This window comes from Ochotona princeps, chromosome 22 (assembly GCF_030435755.1).
Source record: "Ochotona princeps isolate mOchPri1 chromosome 22, mOchPri1.hap1, whole genome shotgun sequence".
NCBI lineage: Eukaryota > Metazoa > Chordata > Mammalia > Lagomorpha > Ochotonidae > Ochotona > Ochotona princeps.
The window spans coordinates 7,945,160-7,959,275 of record NC_080853.1 but is presented as its reverse complement, the minus strand read 5'-3'; the positions used below and the strand labels follow the sequence as shown (position 1 = coordinate 7,959,275).

The 14,116-nt window shown below is 56.5% G+C and overlaps 1 protein-coding gene across 1 annotated transcript in view; it reads right to left on the bottom strand.

Annotated features, from left to right (window-relative positions):
- The window catches only part of KCNB1 (potassium voltage-gated channel subfamily B member 1), a 77,256-nt gene extending 64,058 nt beyond the window's left edge, over positions 1-13,198 (bottom strand). The window contains exons 1-2 of the mRNA XM_058679462.1: positions 12,910-13,198; positions 10,980-11,714 (exon numbers count right to left, since the gene is read on the bottom strand). Coding sequence (XP_058535445.1) covers positions 10,980-11,546 — 567 coding nt within the window. The 5' untranslated portion in view covers positions 11,547-11,714; positions 12,910-13,198. The remainder of the gene's footprint in view (positions 1-10,979; positions 11,715-12,909) is intronic.
- Positions 13,199-14,116: the final 918 nt, after the last annotated feature.

The window sequence follows — 14,116 nt, the reverse complement described above, 5'->3', positions numbered from 1 at the left end:
CCCAGCTCACCCACATCTGGGCACTGGCCTCAGTGTCCAGCCTTAAGCTCCAGGACACCTGCTGTGGCAGGTCCGACCCACACTGCCACCATGGGCTTCCTGTATCCAGCCTGGAGTGCCTGCTAAACAGCAGTTCCTCTGCTCAGCCAACCATCCCCAGCAGAGGCCAACCCAGAGGCCCAATTTTACAGAGACGGTTTGAGGGCAGCAGCCAGTAGAACCTTGGGGAACATGGAGAAGACACCAGGTTCCCATAACAAAACGGGGGCATGTGATGATGATGGCAGAGGGTCTAAAACTTCCCCCTGCCCCAGCTACTCTCGGGCACAGTCATTTCCGGTAACATGGATGCTGCGGAGCCACATCAGGGGCTGGAGTAAGGCCAGGTTTCAGAGGGACTCATCTGAGAAAATATATAGATATGTATTTTTTTGCTTCAATTCCAGAGAACTACACTTCTCCCACTTACAACTGAAAGTATCTTAACTAATAGATGCACAATTGTTTCTCACAACTGCACACAGCACAGCACCTGGTTACAGCAACACCCACTACATGCTTTGCTACACAAACAACAGGTCCTTGAAGCACACACATGTCCCTTCATCAAGCCAAAGGACCAAGGATGTCCAGGAAGGAAGCCCGCTTTGGAAATGCCATCCGAAGAGCAGGCAAGAGAGACAGAATTCTACTCAACCACAGGGGACCATAGAGGATGCGCACACAAAGCCATTGCCTTAAGGGGGAAAAAAGCGAGATGACCCTGTCAGAGTGGATGGCAGAGACCACAGCCACACACTTGAGCAAGAGGACCCACCACCACTTGTCACCCCCCATCCTTTTTATGTGACATTTGTCTCTTTAGGACAACCTGATGTATGACTCCCAGAGGCACAGCTGACCAAGGTCAAGAGCTCCCAGGAGCCCCTGGGCCTCAAAGGACACAGGGATGGGCCGTGGCTCACACTTCATGAATCATGACCATCTACCATGAAGTGTGGCTTCATTCCAGGGCCATGGCCTGGCAGGAGTAGCTAAGACAAGAACATCCACTCAGAGTTCATGAAGCCCTCATACCCATCAGGGTTCAGACCAGTCTCACGGCAAAGCAAGGGTGGTGCGACAGGATGCAAAGGAGCAGGTCAGGGGTGCAGCAGTTCCATCACCTCTCCTCTCTGTGAATGGAGTTCCAACAGGCACTTCCTCCTACCCAGCCAATGTGCAGGTGACAGGCACGGAGCAGACAAGGAAGGCCAAAGGAGACAGGTGCACTTGGGAGACCCTGAGCTTGTAAGAGAGTCTCCTCTGGTCAGACATCAGCAGGTCATCACACGTGCTTGTGCATTCACTTAGCAAACATGGAACGGCGACGGTCACCATGGTTACCATGCACAGAGCACTCCTGGGTGCCAGGCACTACTTGGGGCACCTCATACAGAACTGTCACCACAGCTCTGGTAGCTGTGAGTTTCCCAACTAAGGATCAGTGAAAAGCCCAGAGAAGCTCCACCATTCCCCCAGAGGCCATGCAGCTCAGATGAGGCTGAGCTGGGCTTTGGACCAGGGAGACTGCTACACAGCATTCACACCTCACTGTGGGCCAGGTCTGGCATCCACAGAACAACTCAAAAGCAACTGCCCTGCCCCCATTGCAATAGTTCCCCAATCTAGCCACGTGTCTCTGACTTGCCTGCACCCTCCTCTTCCTCACTGTCATTTCTTAAATGGCTCTGTGCCTTCTCCTGGCACACTTAGTGCTTAGGGACCAGGAATGCCCCCAACACCCTGCACTGCACCCTCTACTCTACCACCCCTACCATCATCAAACTCTCGTCAGCTCCCAGTTGTCATATGTACCAAGGTCCAAGGCCAGACTCCAGCTGCTGTGACTCTAGGCAAATTCTGCATCCAGAGTGCGGCCAGGGCAGGGCAGCATCAATTGTCCAGCAGTGTGGCAGCAAAAGCACTGGACTTCGGTTGCAAAATCCTTTCCTGAATCAGTCCCCGGATAATGTCCTTCATTCACTTAACACATGTCTCCAGTGCCCACTCCACCACAGACACCGTTCCAGGCACAGAAAACACAACAAGGCACAAAACGGACGAAGTCCTTGCCCTTGGAAGCAGGGAAAAGAACAAGCTCAGCATAATTTAGAGATCACACACCTGTCATGGGGGGAGCGAGTACAGTAGGCCCCAGGGGCAGAAGGTGAGTGGGGAGGAGCAGTGCAAGGGCCAGGGCCGGCCTTGCTGAGAAGACAGTGGGCTCGGACCTGAATAGCCCAGAAGGAACAGCCAGTGCCCAGGCCCTGAGCAGCAGCAAGCCCATGGAGGTGGGAGGCTGGTGGGGAAGGAAGTGGGAGAGAGCTGGGGTGAGAAGGGGAGAGGATACTGGGTCACGGAGCCCGTGGGCCACGTGAGGACTTTAGCTTTACCTCTGGATGAGATGGGGACCCCAGAAGGGTTCTGAGTTGAGGGGGTGAGACGATATTATTTTACAAGGTGGGCGACGGGGGGAGACTGCAGGGTGGGACAGGAGGAACCATCTGCCGCGGTCTTGGTGGGCAGCACTGGACAGGACAGGGAGGTGTCATAGAGACACCGGGAAGTGGTCCCGATCTGGATGTGTCAGTCGTCTGCATCACTCCCTCGCATGCGTGTTCTGCCGGGCTCTCACGTGTGCAGGAGGAAGTGGCAGCGTGCTGGGTGAGTTGGGGACTGTCCACTGGTGCCAACAACTACAATTGGGAGCACAGTGGGTGCCCAGCATTGTGCATCACTGATCTGTCCTCTGTGGCTGGGCTTTTCCAGGACTGCCCAGGCCGAGAGTCACCAAGGGCTACAGAGGGTTGGAAAAATGGGGCAGTCACATGCTTAGAAAAGAAATCAATCCCTTACCTCCCTACTTTCCAACACAGAGACCGAAAGGTGAGCTCTGAAACTCTTAAAAGAACACACAGGAGGAAGGCTTCACAGCCGCATGGCTTGGGCAGTGATTCCCCAGAGCTGACAGCAAAAAGCACAGGTGACCAAAGAGGAAACAGACACATCAGACTTCACCCAAATAAAGACTCCTGAGCCTGGGAGGCCACGCCTACAGAGAGAGCCAGGTGACTTGCAGAACGTTAGTGCTGGCAAAGCTGGTGTCTGACAAGAAATTCATCTGCAGCATCTGCAGCTCAGGGGCAGAAACACCAATTCACTCCAAAGGTGACAGTCAGGTGGCCCACAAACACAGAAGAGATGCTCTGTGGCACCAATCCCTGGGAAAGTGCAAGCCATGCCTCTGCCCCTACACCCTCCCAGGGAGTCTTAGAGGGCAGCATCTGTCCACAAAACAGAAACGCAGCAGGTGCCTGGCTGTCACTCACGACGGTACCTGCCTCCGGCTTCCAGCTACTGCAGACTCTGGGAAGCGGCAGTGATGGTTCCAGGACTTGGACCACTGGCACCCAAGAGTAGGACCTGGGTTGAGCTCCTGGCTCTCCACAGCCATCCCGATCAAGCCCTGGCCATTGAAAGCACTTGAGAACTGAACCTGTTAAACCGGAGCTCACCCTCATTCTCTCTCCCTCTTCCTCTCTCTCAAGTGAGTAAATACAACTTAAAGTATATATACCTATATATACATATATTATAACCCTAGTTAGAAGACAGAGAAATTGGAACCACTGTTCACCGTCAGTGGCAACATAAAACAACACAGCCACAAAAGAAACAGTGGGAAGTTCCTCCAAAAATTAAAAATAGAATATTCATATTCCAATTCTGGGTCTATATTCAAAAGAGTTGACAGCAACGACTTGAAGAGACGTGGGCCTGTGCACGTTCCTAGCATCATTATTCACAACAGCCCAAAGGGGGAAGCAATCAAGTGCCCATCGGTGGATGAACGGGGAAGCGACACACACAGGATATTATTCAGCGTTTAAGAAGGAAGCAGATTCTGACGCACACTATGACACGGAGGATCCTTGAGACTATCACACTGAGTGACGTCATAGGGATCTGTAAGGGTCAAGTTCACAAACAGAAAACAAAAGGCTGGGGGTGGGGGCAGCAACGGGCACAGTCTCTGTTTTACAATATGGAAAATTCCTGGAAATTGGGGTCACAGCAGTGTGAAAGTGCTATGACAGTGAAGTTCAGCTTTTATGCCCTTTACCCTAACTTTTAGAAAACCAAACAAGGGCTGTGTTTCCACCGTTTTCCCAAGCAGAAGTGGTCCCAGTGTGCAGCCTGGACTGGGAGCCCTGATCCGTGATTCACTGTGGTTACCCCCACTCCTCCTCAGTCACAGAGACGAGAGGTAGGTGCCTTGGGGACCACACAGGCAGAAAGCAGGGAAACTGGGACTTGAGTCCAGAACATTCCTCCCTATGTCTCACAAGTCAACATGATGTCTTATTCATCATCTATGTCAAGCAGGGAGGAGGGGAACATAAGAAAAATAGCCACCCTGGATAGTCACGTGCAAATTTTGGTTCCCATTTCACCCATCCCCCAAATAGGGGCTTGGGTGCTCCTCCTGGCCCTGGTCCTACAGTCATTTCCACTTAGACCAGGAGCACCCAAGCCAGGAGTTGCCCGCAGGGAGAACACAGCCCTTCAGTATTTAGATGTTCTGTAAGTCCAGCTCCATGCTAAACCTGTATCTCGCAGCCCCCTCCAGCAGCCTTTGGAGACAAGGCCAGGCTGGATCAGGAGCCAGGGACTCTCCCGAGTCAGGTGGGAGATGCTGAACAGAAATGTCACCAGCTTTTACCATCTTCCCAGCCGGGGGGATAACACCCCTGGAACTCGTTTTTCACTTCTCGGAGGCCAAAGTCATGGACTCGGCAGTTAGGGAGTCCTGGGGAGAGTCCATTTCAAGAGCCTTCCCACTTGCTGAGTGACCCTGGTTCACGACATAATCTCTCTGAGCCTCCACTGTGAGATGAAGATGACGACGTCTCCCTAACAGGGCAACCACGTTTGTCAGATGCCCTTTGCTTTGTGCACAACAGAGAGCTGTTGGTGTTGCTGCTATTGCTAACGGCACCCATCCATTCATCCAGTCAGCCCTAGTATTTCTTGTCTGAAGGTAATTCCTCACCCCCAACCAGGGGCTTGGTGCTAAGACCCCTCCCTAGCTCCCCAACACTGGAATTCTCTGGTTAAATGAGGTTCCACATGCTCTTTGGTTGGGTTTTCCAGAGCCAGGTTGTCAGACAAGGACCTGAGTACAGCGGTTTGCCCAGGAAGTCATCCCAGAAAATTGCAGTGGGAGAAAAGGCACATGACACAGGGAAAGGAAAGAACTCAAACAGGGTGTGTTAGCATGCGAGTGGCAACAAGAGTTTGTTCTCTCCCAGGAGCCAGAACTGAACATACACCCGGGAATGGGGAGCTGCAGCATCAGCATGAGCAGTCATGAGCTCCCTGCTTCCACTGGACTCTCAGTGGCCAGATACTGCATCTAGGCTCATGTGATGCAGGCCTCATGTTAAACAAACAGTCATGTTTGGAAGAGGAACTTATTTATCTTGTAGTGTTGTCAGGAGGATTCCCTAAGATGACAATTACAAAGCAGAAAATAACCTGACAGCAACTGAGGGCTTTCTGCCCGCCTACCCACTGGGCCCTGTTCTGTGTGAACATTCACTCACACATGGGAGCAGGCACTGCTGTGGCCTGGGATTGTTGCTGGCTGAAGGAACCCTGTCCAAACCACGATGTGGTTAGTGGGCAGAGGACTTGGACGATCCAGCTCTAAGAGTGAGTGTCCATGCATGACCCTGTGGGGATACGAGAAGGATACAAAGTGCTGGGTATTGAGTTGGTGCCTAATGCATGCTACTTCTCTTCCAGTTAATTAAGCTTTTGCCAAACTGCTCATTTTTTGGCCAGCGTTTTTCCTTCCTCAGCATTTTGCTGTTATCCAGTTCATCAAACCCTTTCAAAAGCCCGGAGAGACCAGGCTGTCAAGATAGGATTACAGTCAAGTATCCAGGAGCAATGGTATGATCCCTGGGCCTTGAAGGGAGGCCAAGATGGGGCAGGGGGTAGGTCAGGAAGGCTTCTTGATGGCCCCTGACCTTTCACAGACTTGCCATGTGGCCCAAATAGGTCGGTGATGCATTATGCACGTCTGTGTCCGGCTGTCCTTTCTCAAGTGGACACAGCATTCCCCAGGCAGGGCTTCAGCACGTCACTGGCATATTAGTATGTGCCTGTTGTGAGGTGGGTTTACATCCAGTCTCATTTTCAGATCAGGGTCTAGAGGCCATGGCTGGCAAGGCTGTTTGTGCAACCTTCTCAGTGAGGAAAAGGGAGGGGACAGGATTCAAATCACGTCCATGTGACCCCACAGCCAGGACTGAGTCATTAGCACATGAGTTAATTCCAATGCATTTTTTTTTAATCCATGCCACCTTTTTCAAAAGACACCTTTCCCGTGGGATTTGGGAAGATCCCCTTATTATCCTACTAATGTGGGGACAGCAGAACCAGACAGCCCCAGGGTTCCAAGCTTGTCCCTTGACTTTCTTGATGATGAAATAGACATCCTCCCAGCTCAGCCCAGGAAACAAAAGTCCCAACGTGTTGGAGGTGTGAAATCCCAACAGACTATAGGGCAGTGACCCCACAATCAACACCCTGATGGGCTACTGGTGGCTGGGGGTGCGGCTGGGTCAGTGCCTCAGTGAGACAGTCCTGATCACAGCACATGACTAAATGCCGCCCCGGTGACAGGCTCTTTTTTTTTTTTTTTTTTCCCCGGTGACAGGCTCTTTATGTGGGTCACTTCCCAGCAAGCCCTCCATGCTTGCCGCCCCCCCCCCCCAGTGATAATTCTCATTTCCTACAGTGGGAAGCTGAAACCCAGAGATGTGAAGGAATGCCCGAGGTAGACAAGAAATGAACCCAGGGCTGGAGAACTGCAGGAGTCATTCTTCAACAGCAGGTGGAATCCTAGCCACTGTTCCGTTAGAGGGTAGCTCCACTTCCAGATGCAGTAACAACAGTGAAGTCGTGAGAAACTACCCATCCTTACCAGTGCTTGCTCCTTGATCCAAACTGTGCCAAGGGGCCAGCAATTGTCACCAACATGCACATGAGCTCCTTAAGGCTCAGAGAGCTCAATGACCTGCCAGAGACCCGAGGGCTCTAAGGCACAGGCTTGGGCACCAGACAAACTTGGGTTCAAACCCTGCCTCTGCCCATTTTCATTTCCTCAACAATTATTCCCTGAGCATTGGACTGTGTGAGCTCGGGCTGTGGACGGCACCTGAGGCCCTGCTCCTTTGCTATAAACACGTCTCAACATCACTCATCAAGTGTACTTGCTTTCCCAGATCTCCCCATCCCTCACCCTCATAGCTGGAGCACAAGGATGTGACCTGATACTGTTAGAGTGCGCCCAGGAAAAGTCCTTCTCACAGAGAGAAAAAAGGACAATGGTGCACAGGAACACATGTCCTTCTTGTTGCACTGGACGTTGGAGGGCTGGAACTGGGCAGCCACCTTGTGACCAGAGGCCTCAAGCTTGAGAACCAAGCACCTGCTAGAGCTGGAGGAGCGGGAGCATGGAAGAGCACAGAACCCTGAGGCATGGTTGAGCCAAGAATTTAACTCAAAACCAGCGACCCTGGAACTGTATGTTTCATGCCACGATGCCTCTTCCTCATCTCTGAAGCTGCTTCGCAGTTTCTTTGCTGTTACTTGTGGCCCAAAGTGTCCCTAAGCCAGATAGAACTGCTAGAAGGATCTCAATGAGCTGGCAGACCACCACTGATCAGCACTCGGCTCACTTCATGGCAGTCTTGGCTCTTTCACCGGGGACCCTTCCAGGGAACGCAGCATGCCAGGCCTGCTCAATCACTTCTTCCCTCCTCTGCTGAGAAAGGCTGCTGAGCCTTCCGAGAAAGCAGAAACCTGCTGGTGGCCCCCACCCCCACCATCCTACAACCCTCACGATGGGGGTGACCCCATCTTCCAAACAACAATCAATCATGCTGCCTTTTGCCTAATGGTTTTTGATTTTCGCTCCCCTGGCGGGGAAGCCTGCAGCCCGGGCTCTGGTCTGTCTCGAAGCTGCCAGAACATCCCATCAATTATTCACAGCATCGGCTCAGCCTCTGGGCTGCAGCCATCACAAGCAAAGAGTCTGGGGCAACTCAGCCCACCCAGCTCGGGAGAAAGAGGACGCCATCCTTGACCACAGCACCAGGCACTGAGCTATATTTTTCCCAATGCAACCTGGCAAGGTGGGCTTCGCATCTCCTTTTTGCAGGTGGGTGGCTGGGGCAAAAAGTGTCTGCAGGCAAGACCTGGAGAGGTGCATTGGGGGCTATGCCCAGTGTTGGGTTTGTCCTTGCTCCTGCGGGCAATTTGACCTCTCACCTGGAAATGACCCTCTACACAAGCCTCCCAACCTACAGCCTAAATTCCCACAGGCCTCGCCTTGTATTTGAGCCAGGTAACGAGGGCAACCGAGCTGGAAGGATGAGGGCGGCACAGTGCAAACGACTGGGGGAGGCCAGCAGCACCGGGTTCTGGGTTCCAAGTGGGCAGCGAGGAAGGAGTGACAGGTCCTCCAGCCCCAAGACACAGACTCAGGGCTCCCTGTACTCATTGTCACCATAAGCAACTAGGCAGAGTTCCTCTGTGCCAGGCATCACTGTGGGTGTTGGGATCAGGGCAGAGACCATAATTCTTGGCACTCGGACTCTGGTGAGTGTGAACCAGGCAGACACCAGGAAGCCAATGGCTCTGAAAGTCCATGCAAGAAAGACCATGGGATGTGGCCAAGAGGAAGGCCAGAGGCCATGCAAGACGAGGGTCAGAGAAGAGCTCCGCGGAGGGGAAATATCAGTGGAGACCCATTCAGATGATGCAAGGGACAAGCTGGGGAGAGAGCCCAGCAGGCAGTGGGGTTGGCAGGTGTCAATGTCCTGGGCTGGGACACCCCTGGCCAACTTAGGGAACCGTGAAAAGGGTGGTGGGCCAGAAGTGAGGGAACCAAAGACGGGAAGAGGAGAGCTCAGAGGCCCCAGAGGCTGGACTTCACAGGCCCCAGGCACGGCACAGCCACCGCGTCTGCATCTCTTCTGATTCATGTGATCCAACTGACATCTCGAAGAGCTTGCTATGGCTGCTGTGTAAGGACTAGATGGCAGGGGGCAAAAGTGAAAGGCAGGGAGGAGGAGCCTGTGGCACTTGTACATACAAAGGAGTCTGACACCACACTTGTATGCCACCGTGTGACCTGAAGAGAGACGTCTGACCTCTCTGAGCCACCCCCTTTGCAAGAAATGTGGTCACGACAGAGAGGGGGTGCAGGGCGGCCATCAGGGCCAGCCGAGATTGCATCACGGTGGTCTAAGGAGCGGCCTGCTCCCCCATTCAGCTCTGGCTGCTAAGATCCTGGACAGACCATCTGCCGGGAATGTGAGCTGACAGTCCTGGTCGAGGATCACGGAGAGGTCACGAAGCTCGTCCCTGTCCCCGGGAGCGGATTAACCCAGGGGAGCGGGGAGCCTGTTTATTCCCAAACAACAGACTCCCAGCACAACCCAACCCTTGCCTGTCTCCCCCCCATCCACATGGGAAGGCAAACCCCCTCTCACTCCAGCCCCTCCATCTCACAGCTTCGGGACAGTTCTGGGAGGAGATGGAAAGTCACGTTTGGGCCTGAGTGAGGTGTGGAGCGGGGGAAACCCGTGTCAGGCCTGAAATAGCAAACTAAGTTGGCTGATCCTAAGCCGGTTAAGGGTGAGCACGAAGCGGTCTTAAAGAGCCGAACCTGGGGTGCTAGAAGCAAGGAGGAAGCCACGCCCAGGAAGCTCCACATCCTCTTTAGAGGGGAGGGGGTACAAGAGTGCTTCCTCCACCTCTCCCTGGCCATCCCCTCCTGCCACCTTGTGGGGCCTCTCCCTGGGCAGCCAGAAGCTTGAAAAGGACCTCGCCGAGACCCTGTACCCGCTCTGGAGGGGTTCACGGAGTCACAAGACCCCACCAAGGAGCCAGGCTGGCCTCAAGCTGGCCTGGCTCACTCATTAGGGCACACTTCCTCACTGCCTTATCCTGCCGGGAAATACCCACTCTCTGTCCCTGCTTCAGCAAGCAGGCAAGATCCATTCTCCAACCAGGTCTGACAGGATCTCCACAGCAAGACTTTTCTTCCCTGGCCTCCCCTTGGACCTCGCCTGGCCTCTCTGAGAGCCCCGGACACATTGTGTTGCCCTCAGCAGTGCAGCAGCCAGCAGCATGCGGCCATGGGGAGACAGCCCCCACCCACCTCCCTAGGCATCCCAGACTGAATCAGAACCAAGACTTCTCCACCAGCGGCCTCCTGGCCTGCACTGACCCCCACCCAAGGCTTGCTCAATCTCTCCAAGCCTCTGCCAGCTCCCAGCAGCCCACTCCGGATGCTGGGCTGCCTTCCTCCTCCTCTTGCTTCTCCAGGTTTTCACTCCTATTGTGAAATTCACATTGTCTTCCAACAGAAAAAGCCACTTTACGAACTGCAGCAAATCATTCTGGGAATAAACTCCAACAAATATCAGTCAAGACACGGGTGGCCCCAGGCCACAAGCAACCACAAGAAAGCACACGACAGGCATGGCCACAACCACCCAACAGAGTCCTTCCGCCTCATGTCCTTACCTTAAAACCACCTAACGGCATCTCAACACCCAACAAGTATGTGCAGCCTGGAGGGCGGGCTTCAGCGGGAGTCCTTTGTGACTCCATCCTGTAACCCTGCATGGTCTGTCTGTCTGCACTCTCCCTTAGCGGCCACCGCAGCAGCTCTTTACAAGTATAAGTGCACCGTTCTCCAGCAAAGCAGGAATGTAAAACTGTGTAATAAAAGGAGGGGTGCAGTGCCACCCCGGGACTCACCTCTGGGGTCGCAGCCTGGTCTTCATCTTCAGGAACTAAGCTGGAGCCCCACCACCACCACTGCCCACCCGACCCCAGCCCCCCAAGCTCACCTTGGCGGCCACGGAGGAGTTGGGCTTTTCCAGCAGGTCCCACAGCTTCTTGCGCTTCTCGGCGCAGCATGTGTTATCGAACTCCTCGCCCTCGCGCTCACGGAGTGTCTCGGCCTCGCGTTTGAGCTCCTCATTCATCTGCTCCTTCTTCTGGTGGTAGCGCGCCTGGCAGCACGACTCCAGGTATATCTCGTCGATGCCCCAATAGTCCAGTTCCTGGCTAAAGCTGAGCGCACACATCTCCTCCATCATGTGCAGCCGCCCCGTGCGGTAGAAATTGAGGATGGAGGTGAAGGCGCCAGGGTGGCGGTCGAAGAAGTACTCGTTGTCATCCAAGCTGTAGTCGTCGCACACCTCGAGCAGCGAGTCATGCGTGTTGCAGTCACGCAGCTTGCCCAGCCGCGTGCGGGGCAGGCGGTCCAGGGTGCGCCAGAGGACTTCGTGTGCCAGACCTCCGACGTTGAGGCGCACACGTCGTGAGCACGCCTTGCTGCGTACGATCTCCATGGGCTCGGGCGGCAGCGAGCTGGCCGAGCGGGAGCCATGCTTCGTCATGCCCGCCGGCATCGCTGGTCAGGCCGCACCCGCCCCCCCCGCCCCCCCAGGCCGCTGTCACTCGACCGCAAGGCCCCGCAGCTGCTGCGGGCGAGGGGGGCAGGGAGCGCTGTGGGCCGCTGGGGTGCAGCGGAGGAGCAGGTGCGCGTCACGGCCGTCTTCTCACCTCCATCCCGACGGCTGCGAGTCAGAAAACGAAAGCGGACGCAGAGTCAGCCAGTGCGGAGCTGGGTATAGCCCCTCCCCGCCTTTTCCACCGGGGTTCCCCCCGGCGGTGCTGGCCCTGACCTTCGAGGCGCTTAAGCAGCTCAGGGGGTGGGGAGGATTGCCGGACGCTGTCCCTTCTGCCGGTGCTGAACCCCGCCCCACTCGGTGCACGCGGGGAGGGGCGAGCCTCAGGGGGTGCCCCTGGAGCGGGGGAGGCCCCACCCCAGTTTCCGCAGCCCCAGCGCGACCCAGCCGCCCGGGGCGCTGTCCGCCCCGTCGAGTGCTGAAACTCGCTCTTCTGTGGGTCTCCCCGGCGGGCGTGTCCCGACCCGGCCCCGCACTGGGGAGAGAGGGGCACAGCATAAAAACTTCCCTTTTTAAAAGTTCTCATTTCCATTCCTCATCACACACACACATACACACACATTCAAGACCAACACAATGGGGGGAGGGGATATAGGGAGATGACAGTGAATTTGCTGTTTCCAAACCGTAAAAAGGATTTGGGGGTGGGGGTCCTGGGAGTGCGCCTGTCAGATGTCATCACGGAAGGGGCGTTCACAGCAACCTCTCTATCCTGGAGCGACCTCTCGCCCCCAAACCACCAGAGCCTCTCCCCCGAGCTGGCTCTGGAGAGGACGTGAGCGGTGAGGAAGCAAAGCCAAGCTCCGGCCAGGGTCCCGTCCCTCCCCCTGCGCCCCCTACCCTACTGCAGGAACCGCCTGCTCCGTCCTCCTCCGGCTCCTTCCCCGCCCCCTTCTCCTCCTCCTCCTCCTCCTCGCTCCTCTCTGGCGATGGCTTTTTATAACTCCGGGTTCTGCGCCTTTCCCCGAGCTTGGAATGGAAGGGGTGGGGGAGGTGGGAGGCGGGGAAATGAGCTCAATTTTCTGGCCTTTTCAAAACGCGCCCTCCTCCCCTAGGACACTGGTGGTTTTGGGGGGTTCCCCTGAGCTCTCAGAATGTGGGGAACGCGCCCTCGCCCCAGAATGCGGACCGCGCGCCTCTCCAGGCCCTAGTCCTTGCTCACCAGCCGACCCCCGTCCCCCCACCCCCCGACTCCAGCATGGAACCGCCGAGCCCGGGCAAACCAACAGGCCGAACCGCGTCAGGAGAGACCCCACCCGAGTCCCCCTGCGCCCCCGCGGCGAGCCACCTCCCCAATACTCACCCCCAGGGCGGCCGCCTCCTGGGGCCAGGGGCCGTGCATCGTCCCGGCCGCCCGGGCGCCCCCGCCCGCGGGCAGCGGCGGTCCCGGGGCCGGGCTGGGCCCGGCCTAGCCCGGCCGGGCAGGCGCCGCGTCCGGGCTGCAGGCGCCGCGGGGCAGGGATGCGCTCTCCGTGAGGCTGGGGGCGCGGGGGGCGCACGGAGCAGCACCGCGAGCGGGAGGCGCCTCCTCCTCTGGCCCTCGCGGCGGCGGCTGCCTGGAGGAGATCAACAAGTCGGGGCTGAGCTCCGGCTAGGATCGCTGCAATTCTGTCCCGCACTTCGGAGCGCCTGGAGAGGGGCACCGAGGCGGGACGGCGCCACCTGCGGGTCGGAAGCGCGCACGCCGCTTAACTCCTGCCTGTCCGGCGGGGCTGCAGGAGACACCAGGGCGCGCCGGCTGCTGGCGCGCACCGGGAGAAGCGCGATCTCGCCGTCAGCACCCAGGGCTGCAGCCACAGCCCGGCCGCGATCCCGTCGCCTCCGCCCTGTGCACCCAGTGCGCTGAGCTCCTACTGTGTGCTAGGCACCACGCAGGCGTCTGACCCCCAAACACCCCTGTGAGCTGCCCGCAGACGGTAGAAATCCAAGACCAGGACACGCGCCGCTGGGATAATGCTGAAGCCGCAAAGAGGGCGAGGGCAGATGGCAGCTTTAAACCGCCAGTGTTTCCGTGGGCTGGAATGTAAACCCTGACCCCAGGATGGAACTCCGGGTTCCAGAGTGGGGGGCTGAATGGGCCATGACTGTGCGTGGCAGTGGAAAGCCGGGCTTACTCAGCCCCGTGATGGAGCCATTCATTCGTGGCAGGTGGAAACGCGGATGATGGAGGGTTTCCTGTGCACCGGGCTGGTGCAAGGCTCAGACAAGGCTTCGTCTTCCCCTGGAGCACCCTCTCCCTAAAGGAGACAGAACTCAGGGAATAATCCCAGGAGTCATTACAGAGCCAGTCATTACGGGGCGGCACTTAGCCAGCCATTAAGATGCCACCTGGGACGCCTCAGGCCCCCATGAGAATGCTGCATCCTGTCCTGGCTCCACTCCCAATTCCAGCGCCCTGCTAATGGGCACCTTGCAAGGCAGCAGGTTGATGGACCAAGTGTTTGGGTCGCTGCCACATGGAGACTTTGATGGAATTCCTGGCTCCCGGCTTTGCCTCGGCTATTGCAGGC